We start from the raw sequence: 14,491 nt of genomic DNA, 5'->3' as shown, positions 1-14,491 counted from the left end.
GTCCATATATGAGTTTTTACAAATTTGACCTCAGATGACCCGTGGTGACCTTGGATGACCCCAAAATGACCTTCAAAAAATGTTGTTTTAAATGTTGCCTGTACCTACCAAGTTTCATGCCCATACGACACTTTTTAGTAATTTAACCTCAGATGACCCCTGGGAGGGGACCCCTGGTGTCAGATGACTTTAAAACGAACATAAACATCTTCTTGCCAGGACAGAACTACACCCACCCACCGCGTTTGAGCCCCGTACGACCTAGTTGTATGCCCATATGACAGTTTTTAGTCATTTTACCTCAAATGACCCCTGGGAGGGGGCCCCGGGGTCGGATGACTTAACGAACATAAACTTCTTCTTGCCAGGACAGAACTACACCCACCCACCGAGTTTGAGCCTCGTACGACCTAGTTTCATGCCCATATGACAGTTTTTAGTCATTTGACCTCAAATGACCCCTGGGAGGGGGCCCCGGGGTCGGATGACTTAACGAACATGAACATCTTCTTGCCAGGACAGAACTACACCCACCCACCGAGTTTGAGCCCGCCCCGTAGGACCTAGTTTCATGCCCATATGACACTTTTTAGTAATTTGACCTCAGATGACCCCTGGGAGGGGACCCCGGTGTCAGATGACTTTAAAACGAACATAAACATCTTCTTGCCAGGACAGAACTACACCCACCCACCGCGTTTGAGCCCCGTACGACCTAGTTGTATGCCCATATGACAGTTTTAGTCATTTTACCTCAAATGACCCCTGGGAGGGGGCCCTGGGGACGGATGACTTAACGAACATAAACTTCTTCTTGCCAGGACAGAACTACACCCACCCACCGAGTTTGAGCCTGTACGACCTAGTTTCATGCCCATATGACAGTTTTAGTCATTTGACCTCAAATGACCCCTGGGAGGGGGCCCTGGGTCGGATGACTTAACGAACATGAACATCTTCTTGCCAGGACAGAACTACACCCACCCACCGAGTTTGAGCCCGCCCTGTAGGACCTAGTTTCATGCCCATATGACAGTTTTAGTCATTTGACCTCAAATAACCCCTTGGAGGGGGCCCCTGGGGTCGGATGACTTAACGAACATAAACTTCTTCTTATGGTGTCATTCACCCCGAGTGAGATCACTCTCTCGTATCATTTCGATTAGTCTATCGTTAAACGTCACAATGGTCTTTTGTGAACGAATGTCTTGTGGACGACGCAAACTGAGAATGAATTGTAGTCTGTGGCAGTCACTCAGAAGGTTAACACCTCTCCATAAACTCTCCGTGTGCGTCAAGATTTGAACACAACTTCTTAGTTTAGGGCGAGAACAATTCTCGCTAATTATTATTTGATAATGGAGTTTGTTCTACTCCTAGTTCACTTGTTAGTTTCAATATAAAATACCGAATGAAGAAGATGTAGTAAGTAATAAATATAATTTAAATATCCGTAAATTGTGGTTGTGATTGTCTTCATGTTTGTGTGATAATATTCGTGCTTGGCTGATTCTAAAAGCCTAAATATGTCCCTGGTTGAACCTCTGGTTCTATGAAGAACTTTATATTAGCGCCCCTACTCATGCCAAATCAACGATGAAGAGACGATAAACCGAATACCAATCTGAGGGACTAGCCGAGACGAGTGAACCAAGACGCATCTACCAAGCCGTGTGATTATTCCCTGGTACCTACCTCGCCGGTTAAAATATTTAGCGAGTCCTATTCCCAAAGTTCTTTATTAGACTGCCATCAACCAACCAAACTAATTCCCCAATGTGAGTATTTATGATGCATGGTGTGCTATAAGAATATAGAATATATTGAGGGGCTGCAAAGAAGGCCCTTTAACTGCCATCAACCAACCCAACTAATTCCCCAATGTGAGTATTTATGATGCATGGTGTGTTATAAGAATATATTGAGGGGCTGCAAAGAAGGCCCTTTAACTGCCATCAACCAAACCAAGTAATTCCCCAATGGGAGTATTTATGATGCATGGTGTGTTATAAGAATATATTGAGGGGCTGCAAAGAAGGCCCTTTAGAGTCTTATGAGTCGGGCGCCTTATCCACTCGGCCACACGTGCTCCAACTAAATCCCAATGATGCATGATGTGTTATAAGAATATATTGAGGGGCTGCAAATAAGACCCTTTAACTGCCATCAACCAAACCAACTAATTCCCCAATGTGAGTATTTATGATGCATGGTGTGTTATAAGAATATATTGAAGGGCTGCAAAGAAGGCCCTTTAACTGCCATCAACCAAATCCCCAATGTGAGTATTTATGATGCATGGTGTGTTATAAGAATATATTGAGGGGCTGCAAAGAAGGCCCTTTAACTGCCATCAACCAAACCAAGTAATTCCCCAATGTGAATATTTATGATGCATGGTGTGTTATAAGAATATATTGAGGGGCTACAAAGAAGGCCCTATAACTGCCATCAACCAAACCAACCAATTCCCCAATGTGATTATTTACGATGTATGGTGTGTTATAAGAATATATTGAGGGCCACAAAGAACGCAACTAAACCTTTCACCTTTACAGGGTTCAAATAAGGTCATGTGAATCAAACGTCCACCTTATAGACGAATCCAACGAGCCAAGTCATAGTCAGGATTTGGTCGGCCATCTTTGGGTAGCCGCTAGCACCAACCTGGTGTTTTGAGTGCCCAATTGTGCAAATAAAAGCCGCCTAACACCTAGAGAAGATGCATGGACGAGGAGGGTTAATAGAATAATACAGTAGAGATAATTCCGCAGGTAACCCCGTCGCATATATTCATACATAGTCCTTTTGTTCGCATGTACATCCATTTGTAGCGTTTGATACCGCGTGTAGTTAATCCGATTATTATGTCACTTCAACAGCGAATAGACCATGTAGAAGCTGTGTGTTTTGCCGAAGGGAACTGTAGGGCATATTGTGTTGTAAACTTTAATCATTCTTTTGTTTCCCTGTGTTTTCGCGGAACTTGTAAAGCGGGTGATGTAATGCAGTTTAAAATTTCCGCCAAATCATTTCACATTTTGGGTGCATTGTAGCCGACGGGTACTCAACTAAAGGCTGCTAGTCAGGAGTAGGAATGCGTGGATTTGGATTCGTCTATATCAAAAATGTGACCTATTTTATCAGCACAATCCACGTGGTTGAGTTATAATACATACCTCAGGCTTAGTGATGCCAATGCCGCGCCTTAGGTGCACAATTGGGCTACTTTGCGATCACTAGCCGGTGCCTACAAACTATCCTGCTAATGCCTGTAATTGTGTTATTTTGCCAGTGTTAGGCTGCTGCAGTAATTTGACATATTTCAAATTTTAAAGGTTTTCAGTCTCTGACGCTCCAAATTGCAATAAATATGGATTTTGTGACCATTTATTGATCAGTTAGTAACTTCCCGCTTTTTACCCAATTGGGTGATTTACATTCTAAATTTTGGTAAAAGCACCCAAATATCCAGTATTGGGGACTTTTTTGGAACCCTTAAAATTGTGCTACTTTGGGAGTCATTCACGGCGGCTTGGTGATTAAGAGCCAATTGGCCATACCTTGGCACTGAAAAGTACCCAAATATCCAGTATTGGGCACTTTTTTGGCTGTACATGGGAGTCATTCATCAAGACCTGGTGAGCACGCCTTGGCACTAAAAAGAGAGAACGCCTTACCTGCAATAGCTGCCAGGTGTCAGATGTGCACAATATAAAGAGTCACATGGGTTAGAGTCACATCTCTATTTAGGCACAGTACCCTAGTCAGCTTACACCTAGAATAACCATCACAGCCAGTATTAACTCCCCGAGTTCCCATACGGGTAACCAAGACAAGAAGCAGCTAGTTCCTTGCACAGGGGAATTTCAAGTTCAATAATTTCTAATAAAGAACTTTGGGAATAGGACTCGCTAAATATTTTAGCCGGCGAGGTAGGTACCAGGGAATAATCACACGGCTTGGTAGATGCGTCTTGGTTCATTCATCTCGGCTAGTCTCTCTGATTGGTAGTCCTGCTCCTCGGCTCTTCATCGTAGATTTGGCATGAGTACTTACTTTAAAACTTTACTTTAATCCACCACTTTTGCCTTTCATAGCGTCGTGGGGAAATGTAACTTTCTTTCCTGGGCGAGTCGGGTAGCCTCACTCGGGGCCTCACTCATGGGAATCCCATAACTTGCGAGTACTTCCTTTACTCCATCTGCCCACCTCTTCCTTGGTCTTCCTCTAGCCCTAGTTCCTGTTGTTTTGCTGTTATATGTTCTTGATGCAGGTTGGCTAGGGGCCATTCGCATAAAGTGACCGAACCATCTAACTTGTTGTTTTGCAACATATTCTGTGATTGGTGTGGTGCCCACCATCTTCCTGATATCCTCATTCCTGATTTTATCCCTCCTTGACTTATTAGCTGCTCTTCTTAGGCATCTCATTTCACAGGTGATGAGCTTTTGGGTTGTTCTTTTGTTGAGAGTCCACGTTTGGCACTGGTAGCAGAGAGTTGGGAAAAATATGGCATTGATGAGTTTTGCTTTTGTATCCATCGGTATTGCAGGATGTGTGAGAAGCGGGCCTAGTTGGTAGATAATATTATTGGCCTTTTGACATCGTGTCTCTATTTCTCTGGTGATACTTCCATCCTCAGAAAAGATACTTCCCAAGTACTTAAACTCCTTTGTCTGTTTAAGCTTGCTGTTGTTGATGGTGATGTCAGTATCCTTGGGTAATCGACTAACCACCATAGTCTCTGTTTTGGCTATGCTGACTTTCATGCCATATTTCTCACAAGCTGCATTTAGTTTGTTGGTATGGTCTTGAAGTCCTGCTGAATCCTTGTGGATGAGACTCTGGTCATCTGCAAAGAGAAGCTCATTTATTTCTCCACTAGTTGGATTTGCTTCCTTGGCGATCTTGTCCATATAAATCAAGAAGAGCAGTGGCGACAGCACACAGCCTTGACGTACCCCTGATGTTACTGGGAACCACTTTGACTGCCCACTTCTGGTTCTCACCATGCATTTGCTGTCTTTATATAGAGCTCTGACATTATCTAGCAGTTGACCTCTTATACCATAGCCTTCCATTACAGCCCACAACTGTTCTCTATCCACCCGATCAAAAGCCTTTTCTTGGTCTACAAACACCATGTGCAGCTCCTGGTTGAACTCGATCCCCTGTTTTTTCTGAAGCCAAATTGTGTTTCACTTAGTTGCAGCTCCACAAGGGGTCGAATCCTTCTCTCTATGATCTTTGCAAACATCTTGCCGGCGTGACTCAGCAAGGAGATGCCCCTGTATTTTTCACAATCTCTCTTGCTTCCTTTCTTTTTCCAGATAGGAATCACTATCGCCTTTTGCCAGTCATCAGGTGCTGCTCTCTCCTCCCATGCTGCATTGAAGACTCTAGTAAGCCACTTGATTCCAACATCCCACATGCTTGGATGGCTTCTGTTGTTATATCGTCAGTACCGGCTGCTTTATTTTTGGCACTTTCTTTCACAACAGCTCGAACTTCATCTTCCAAGATAGAGGGTTCCTCTTCATCAGGAAAACCTGGATTGAAGGGTTCCTGGGAGCGTTGACTATGCCTGAAGTTGAGGAGACCATCAAAATATTCCTCCCATCTGTTGTTTCAATGTGGGGTCAAAAGGTTCATCCCTTTGTCTGACAGCTTTCACAGCCTTGTAGAATTCTCTGGGTGATTTCTCACATTTCTCTGCTAGGTTTTCTCCATATTCCTGCCAAGATGCATTCTTAGCTGTTTTAACTACTTTCTTACATTCTTTTCTTGCTTCTTTATACTTGTAATAATCACTCTGAGACTTCGTTCTGGACCACTGCTTAAAGAGTTTCTTCTTTACTTTGATGGCTTCCTTCACTGTGTCATTCCACCATGCAGTTCCTTTCTTATCACCTTTTCCTGCCTTCTTTATCCCACACTTTGCTTTCAGCGTATCTGTTAGTGAGGTTTTGAACAAGTTCCACTCCTCCTCTGCTGTACCTTTCCGGTCTGAAAGATTGTCACACATTTTCTGTGCCATCTCCAATTCTATTTCTTGACAGGTGTCTTCCTCTCTGAGTTTCTTCCAGTTGATAGTGGTTGTCACTGGTTTCAGCTTCCTGTTTCTTATTTGGTGTGGTGCCCTGGTTTCCAACATCACTGGACGATGGTCAGTGTCCACCTGTATGTTGGGCATGGCTTTGGAGTCTATTACATGTCTTTGGTGTGATTTCCTAGCAAGAATAAAGTCTATCTGTGATGCCTGCTCTAGGTCGTTCCACTTATACCAGGTGTAAATTTGACTTTTTCTATGTTGGAAGAATGTATTTGTGATGAACAGTCCATGCTGAGCACATAGCTCCAGTGTTAGTTGACCGTTGTAATTTCTGTTGGTATTGTGGTCACTGTGTGGGCCGAGGTGTGCTTCCCATGGTGTCCTCTGGTTTCCAACTCTTCCGTTGAAATCTCCCATAACCAATAGGTTGTCATCCAAATTTACCCCTTGGATTATGTCTGATAACTGATCATAAAAGTCATCCTTTTCCTCATCAGTGTATGAATTATTGCAGGGTGCATAGATTTGGATATATGTTGTATTTTTACCATCCTGTCTTATCTGCAGTTTCATGATTCTCTCTGAAATATATTCTGTCTCTGTGATGTTCTTTGTAACTTCTGGGTGCAGAACAAAACCAACTCCATGCTTGGCTCTTTTGTTCTTTTCAACTCCTGACCATATGAGGAGGACATAATTGTTGTGGATTTCTTTCATCCCATATTCCTTTCGTCGGGTGTCTGATATTCCCATGATGTTGATTCTGTATCTTTCCATTGTTTCAACAAGTTCTGGTTCTTTGTCACCTAAGCCACTGAAATTCCAAGTGGCTATTCTTTCCATTGTTCTAGTCCGAGGTCGTTTTCCGTTTCCAGGTCGTTGTCCGTTTGAATCTGTCCGTTTACATTTCCTTGAGTTACTTTGAGCGAGATTTAAATCCACTGCCGGCTTGCTGGGCCAGTCGCAGCTTCACCGCAGTCCTCGGGACTCCGATATTATTTCTGCTTGTTAGGCAGTTTGGTCAGCAGCCACTTCTTGTCACTATATTACAAGGCGCCTCTGTCCACGAAAGCGTGAAAGCCATTGTACCATGTGTTGTATCCACAGGTTTCATCTGCCATGTCGTTGGCACGCTTTAACCAACGTCTATTTAACCCATAGCTGGGACTCCGGTACTGCTTGTTAGGCAGTTTGGTCAGAAGCCGCTTCTTGTCACTATATTACAAGGCGCCTCTGTCCACGAAAACGTGAAAGCCATTGTACCATGTGTTGTATCCACATGTTTCATCTGCCATGTCGTTGACACGCTTTAAACAACGTCTATTTAACCCATAGCTGGGGAGAAGTGGTATAATAGGATAAATAAATATATATACAAAAAAGAGAGGAGAGATAGTCACAATACCAGTTTGCGCCCACACTAGCTTTGACCTGACAACACAAAGAAGTAGGGTGTCGTCCATGTGGGGATGCGCCGTCACCTTCAGACTGGGGATCTGTATCCTGTACCCCAGAATGAAATCAATAATTGAGTCATGATTATCCCAAGGATCAGGCGCCTCTAACCCTAGCAGTAGGATAAAGCCTGGTATCCCAGACAAACCGAGGAATGAATGATGGAACAACTAACAAAGCCAACTAAATTGGCTTACCTATCCTGGCAAACTGGCTTGCGAAAAAGAAGAACAAATAAAATTAGTCAGAAGAAAGTTGCAGAAAGAGTGACAGAGAGGAATGAGCTAGGGAGGCAGAGGAAGCTCGCATCCTCACTCTGGTAAAGAACCAGCCCTCTCCACATGGCAATACAGATGGAAAAAGTGAAAGGTGGTGGTTTGCCATTGCCTTCCACCCTTAAATGGAGCACCCATTGGGATAGATAGAAACACCCATGGGAAACCCAGCACCAAAAGGTACTGGTAAGGGTAACTTTAAGCTCCTCGGCAGTGCTAACACTGCCTCCCCTTATACTTGGCATGAGTAGGGGCGCTAATATAAAGTTCTTCAGAGAACTAGATGTTCAACCATGGACTTATTTAGGCTTTCATTAATCCAGGGACTCCTTACAAAGTTAAGAAAAGTGAAAAGGTGCCACCGCTGGTTGACACCACTGAGTACACTCCAATCAATAGAATATGCATGGTCAGTGATATCTTGTAAAGACTCCTGGAATTCTGTGTCTGTCACATATACCAGCTACAATGACTCTATGGCGTTATGGCAAAACGCAAACCAATGCTATGCCATCACAATTCTGTCGTCGCTAATGTCTTGTTCATTATCATCAGTCGGCTGCTATTGCGATCTTGGGCAAGCAGAACAATGTTGTTTGGCTGCAGCATCCCTTCAGTATCTCCCAGGAGGTGCTGGACATACTGTAAGTACAGTGTGCGCGGCGGTCCTGGTTTCCTCTTTCCATGTGATGGAATATAAGGGGCATATTCTTTCACAGGCTCGTCGTCTTCAAGACGCAGTATATGGCCGAGAAATGTGAGTGGACGAATCTTGACTCTTATAAGTGAATCACTCTTTTGGGAAGTGAGTTTTTCACTCTTTTACATTTAGAGAGTAAATATTGCACATTTATAATAAATAACACATTACATATTATTTCAATTACAATATCATACAGTCCCGCTCCAGCTCTTGCATAGTCATTTCAATAAAAGGTGGCTTTAAATAAGCTACTTATTTACCATAATTTGTGACGAAAACCTACTGGAATTTGAAGATCGTCAATTGGAACCCCTCCACCAAATTGTATCACTATACACATTACCAGTTCCGAGAAAATACGCTTGCATATGGACAGAATGGCGGGCGGACAGACAGACAACCAGGAAACATAATATCTCCGGTGGAGGCATACACATTAGCTACGTGTATTTGAATGGGGTTTCAACTTTATCAATACTGCTGTTTTCCTCGTTTTTTATAAAATACCTAGTGACAATTCTACACTTTCACTGGGATCATTGAATAAGCCGTTGAAACCCTTGGACCTCTTTGCAAACTTTTGTCTAAATTGGAACAACTTAAACTGATTTTGAGCCAAGACACAGGAAGGGTCTTTGTGTTGAGCAAGGCACTTTACAAGTTTTGACAACTTTATGGAGACAGCATGAAGACACCACTACATCATTCATCCTGCTATAAGGCAAAAGCACAACACTACCATGAATCATAGACCCAATGTAGCCAGGGTCTATGCATGAATACAAAATGAACTCCTTGTTGTTCTTGTGATGATGAAATATAATTATCACACTTCAACATACATGAGAAGTTTCTTAGAATATGGTAACGCAATCAACCCTGCATCATAGAGGCACCACAGACCTGCATTTTCCAATTTGGGGATTTTGTTTTTACGTGAGGAAATAAAATTTGCACATTTTGTAGGAAATAAATAAATAAATAAATAAATAAATAAATAAATAAATAAATAAATAAATAAATAAATAAATAAATAAATAAATAAATAAATAAATAAATAAATAAATAAATAAATAAATAAATAAATAAATAAATAAATAAACAATCAATAAATAAATAATGCCTGACCGACCCTAAACCCTATGGATGGAGCGGGAGCATGTGTGGACATTGGTGGATGTTGTGTGGCCATGTTAAACTCTATGGATGAAGTGGGAGTGTGGGCATTGGTAGATGTTGTGTGGTCATGTTAAACTCAATGAATGAAATAGGGATGTGGGTGTGGGCATTGGTACAGTGCATGGTGTGTGGTCATTGTGGGGTAGCATTTGTTTCTCATCAAGGTTTTATGATGTCATTTTGGTTCACTGTTTGGGAATATTATATCAATGCTAAACAACTTTTGGTTCAATGAAGTGCAATAATTAGCATCAATTATCCTAAATTAGCTCATTTTACACTAATTGTGGCGATGTGTGGTCACCATAAGGATGGTACAGAACTTACAAAATGTCCGGACAAGATATACACTAGTATCCATAATCACACTTGCACCTAATTACACCCCCCCCTACACATCCTACTTTCAATCACCATTTATCTACTCTAACAAATCATGTTTCCCAACATATCTAGACAGACGTCTGCAGATTGAAAATAAAACCTGTATAAACCTACTAGTGGTCCAAGACATCCTACATCAATACTAGCTATCACACATGCACCCTCTACCTACCCCAACGTTAATGAATATACCTTCACACACCCACTCCCACACCCACCCCTGTCACCACCACCCCAACACACACACACCCCCACCCCCACCCACACACACCCCCACACCCACCCCGGTATGTTCATGTTCATACATCGCACCTCGCCTGTTCATCATCACGCAGGACCGTGCGTAGTTTTCGCGTCACCAGTTGCGTCTAACATCCGCGCTGGCTGTGCGTTAATCATCGTGGGGACAAGTAAAATATGTATATTATAGGAACAAGGACTGCAACTACTGCACTGGAAATTTTATTTCGGCAAAGACAACAGTAGTGGAGTTACAGTAAAAAATGAGGGCAAACCAATATTTGATCAATAAATCAATAACTACTTGCTTTGAGTTGCTGAATTTAATATACATATCTTACTTGTCACCAATGTGTTATAATTTTTGAGAAAAATGCAAAAAATAGGCACTAAATTGGCCAGGGGTGTAGTACCCCCTTAAATGGAGGAATAATAACCTACAAACATATCTCACACAAAAAGGTGCGTAAAGTGACCGTGTATAATCAAAATATATTTTAGATAAAATGCCGTATACGATCAAAACATGAGTTTTACTGAATGAATTCATTCCGATCGAAGATCAATAGCACAATGTAGTAGCAATGAATACGCTAAAATCAAGAGTGATTGTTAACTTCTCCCAGTAGCATGTCGTTAGATACTTCGCGTCTTGCCCCAAAGATTATAAGTTCGAATCCATCTAAAATTTCCCCTTTTTCTCTCTCTCTCTCTAACTCTCTAACTCTCTAACTCTCTAACTCTCTAACTCTCTAACTCTCTAACTCTCTAACTCTCTAACTCTCTAACTCTCTAACTCTCTAACTCTCTAACTCTCTAACTCTCTAACTCTCTAACTCTCTAACTCTCTAACTCTCTAACTCTCTAACTCTCTAACTCTCTAACTCTCTAACTCTCTAACTCTCTAACTCTCTAACTCTCTAACTCACTAACTCACTAACTCACTAACTCACTAACTCACTAACTCACTAACTCACTAACTCACTAACTCTCTCTCTCTCTCTCTCTCTCTCTCTCTCTCTCTCTCTCTCTCTCTCTCTCTCTCTCTCTCTCTCTCCTCCCTCCTCCCTCTCTCTCTCTCTCTCTCTCTCTCTCTCTCTCTCTCTCTCTCTCTCTCTCTCTCTTCTCTTTCTTTCTTTCTTTCTTTCTTTCTTTCTTTCTTTCTTTCTTTCTTTCTTTCTTTCTTTCTTTCTTTCTTTCTTTCTTTCTTTCTTTTTCTTTCTTTCTTTCTTTCTTTCTTTCTTTCTTTCTTTCTTTCTTTCTTTCTTTCTTTCTTTCTTTCTTTCTTTCTTTCTTTCTTTCTTTCTTTCTTTCTTTCTTTCTTTCTTTCTTTCTTTCTTTCTTTCTTTCTTTATTTATTTTTTCTTCAAATTGACAAATTACGTTTCTTCTGTATAGAGGGCTTGCGCGAAAGGTCCTTCGTTCAAATCATCCTCCAGACACGCTCCGGAAGATATGCAAATGCATGGAGTACAAAATAATTACTTTGATCAATACCCGTTACCTAGGCGATTGGTATGAGTGTACTCCATGCATTGTGTATGTCTTCTGAAGCGTGTCTGCAGGATGATTTGAACTAACGACCTTCCGTGCAAACACCCTATTGTATAATGTTAAAATTTCTATATGCAATTTTAAATTAATAGATCTTGATTGATTGATTTCCAGTTCCATGTATCAATGTTTGTGTTTCTTTCAACATGTTTAATTGTGTTTTCATCTCATATTATAGAAATTCGTAGGCCTGCATATGCATATTTCGCACACTCGTTTCAATAAAGCCGTTCATATGAAGTTCAACATAGGATATTTTATTTGTATAATTTCCAACCTATTTAAATTTTTTATCCCCTCCCTCCCCCACCATTCAATGTTGGAGCAAACATAGAGCACATTAAAAAAGCGGCGTTTGTTATACAACATTGAATAAGGAGAGCGGGGAGAGTCATTAAGCTATGGAAGCATCCCAGCAAATTATCACTTGATTGTAGTTATATATAGCACGCAAGAATGACGGTTGAAACTTAAATTCCTCATTTAAAACAATGTGACAGGTGGTTGACACGTTGATTAACATTTCTCATTCATTTGGATGCGAAAATTGTCCATTCTCATACTTTTGTCCAATTCTCATCGCTTTGAAAGAATTCTCATTATAAATATTCTACTAGTGAATGAGGACCAAAATACGCAGAACAGCATTCTCCATCTATTCATTACTTTATTTGGTAAAGATTTAGTATTTTCGTTTTTAAGTGTAAAGATGCTTTTTGTGCGCAGTTTACATATTTATTAAATTTATTTCAGATTTCTTTACATCGTGTAGTACATCATGTAGATATATAAGTCACTGACAGATGTCAGCCAATTTTAAGAAAATAAAAACCTGTCAAACTAGTCGTGGATTGAGACATCCTACATTGCTACCAGCTGTGTCACACCCACACATGCACCCCTACATATTTGTAATTAAGGCACCCATCAAGTACCTAAGATTTAGAGAATAAAGGTATTGTATTTAGCTGATGTCATGCATCTTTCGTCTCATATAACCACAGATATTGTGTTCCAATATCTGTGATATAACACAGGTGACATTATTTTAAGTAGAACCACAGATATTGGAACGAGTTGTTTACACCAAATATTGATGTCGCCTGTGTTATATGAGACGATAGATGCATGACAGCAGCTAACAGCAATACTTTTATTCTCATTCTTAAACACTTCAATTCAAATAAAAATATTAATCATCACAAGTATATCAAATTGTAATAAAAATAAGTTTTACACTTTGAAAAAAAATCATAGGGCTTAGAATCGATCAGTCCCGTTGTTGCTATATGCGCCCCTGATTGGTTCAAATAACGCGTATGCCGCGTACGGGTATCACGACGACTCTCACTTGCTGCGTCGTGTTATACCGTGTAATAACACGGCTAAGAATCAATAAGATTGCAAGAGCTATTTCAAGTGTTTAAGAATTTCAAATAGAGAACCTTCAAATCAAAATGAGAGATTTTTACACTCAAATCTTGGCACCAAGCTCTAGACCCGCTTCAGTTTCTACTATCCATCCGATCTAGCCTGGTGGGGAAATTAACTGAGGGTGTGTGCAGTCAGTGTATGTCCATGGTTATTGGAGTACATTGCGGTGTGTGTCCTCATTTAAAATGAAGTGCATGTTCCTGCTATACAAGGCGGTTATCGAACCACGTGTCTCACTTGCTTTCGCAACCGCTTGCTTCGCGATTACTTTTGGTAGAAGTAAATGAACATGCAACAACCCATGGTGACACCAAAATGACCTTCCAAAAATTTGGCTCTAAATGTTGACTGTACCCACCAAGTTTCATGCCCATACGACAGTTTTAAGTAATTTGACCTCAGATGACGCCTGGGTGACCCCTAAATGACCTTCAAAAATTTGACTCTAAATATTGACTGTACCCACCAAGTTTCGTGCCCATACGACAGTTTTTAGTAATATGACCTCAGTTGACCCCTGGATGACCTTGGATGACCCGGAAATGACCTTCTAAATGTTGACTGTACCAACCAAGTTTCATGCCCATACGACAGTTTTAAGTAATTTGACCTCAGATGACCCCTAGGTGACCCCTAAATAACCTTCCAAAATTGGACTCTAAATATTGACTGTACCCACCAAGTTTTGTGCCCATACGACAGTTTTTAGTAATATGACCTCAGTTGACCCCTGGATGACCTTGGATGACCCGGAAATGACCTTCCAAATATTTGGCTCTAAATGTTGACTGTACCCACCAAGTTTCATGCCCATACGACAGTTCTTAGTAATTTGACCTCAGATGACCCCTGGATGACCGTGGATGACCCGGAAATGACCTTCCAAATATTTGGCTCTAAATGTTGACTGTTAACCCACCAAGTTTTATGCCCATACGACAGTTTTAAGTAATTTGACCTCAGATGACCCCTGGGTGACCCCTAAATAACCTTCCAAAATTTGACTCTAAATATTGACTGTACCCTCCAAGTTTCGTGCCCATACGACAGTTTTTAGTAATATGACCTCAGATGACCCCTGGATAACCTTGGATGACCCCGAAATGACCTTCCAACTATTTGGCTCTAAATGTTGACTGTACCCACCAAGTTTCATGCCCATACGACAGTTCTTAGTAATTTGACCTCAGATGACCCCTGGGTGACCTCGGA

General features: G+C 41.2%; 2 protein-coding genes across 2 annotated transcripts; both read right to left on the bottom strand.

Annotated features, from left to right (window-relative positions):
- Positions 1–4,094: 4,094 nt before the first annotated feature.
- Positions 4,095–5,084, bottom strand: LOC140144641 (uncharacterized). The gene is made up of 2 exons (XM_072166455.1): positions 4,737–5,084; positions 4,095–4,487 (listed from the first exon to the last, which is right to left on the bottom strand). The coding sequence occupies exons 1-2, from the start codon at positions 5,082–5,084 to the stop codon at positions 4,095–4,097; spliced, it is 741 nt and encodes a 246-aa protein (XP_072022556.1).
- A 521-nt stretch (positions 5,085–5,605) lies between these two features.
- LOC140144640 (craniofacial development protein 2-like) lies at positions 5,606–6,898 on the bottom strand. Its single transcript, XM_072166454.1, has one exon. The coding sequence runs from the start codon at positions 6,896–6,898 to the stop codon at positions 5,606–5,608; it is 1,293 nt and encodes a 430-aa protein (XP_072022555.1).
- Positions 6,899–14,491: the final 7,593 nt, after the last annotated feature.

This window comes from Amphiura filiformis, unplaced genomic scaffold, assembly GCF_039555335.1.
Source record: "Amphiura filiformis unplaced genomic scaffold, Afil_fr2py scaffold_69, whole genome shotgun sequence".
In the NCBI taxonomy this organism is placed as follows: Eukaryota; Metazoa; Echinodermata; class Ophiuroidea; order Amphilepidida; family Amphiuridae; genus Amphiura; species Amphiura filiformis.
The sequence above is the reverse complement of the archived record's forward strand: the minus strand, read 5'-3'. Positions and strand labels throughout refer to the sequence as shown.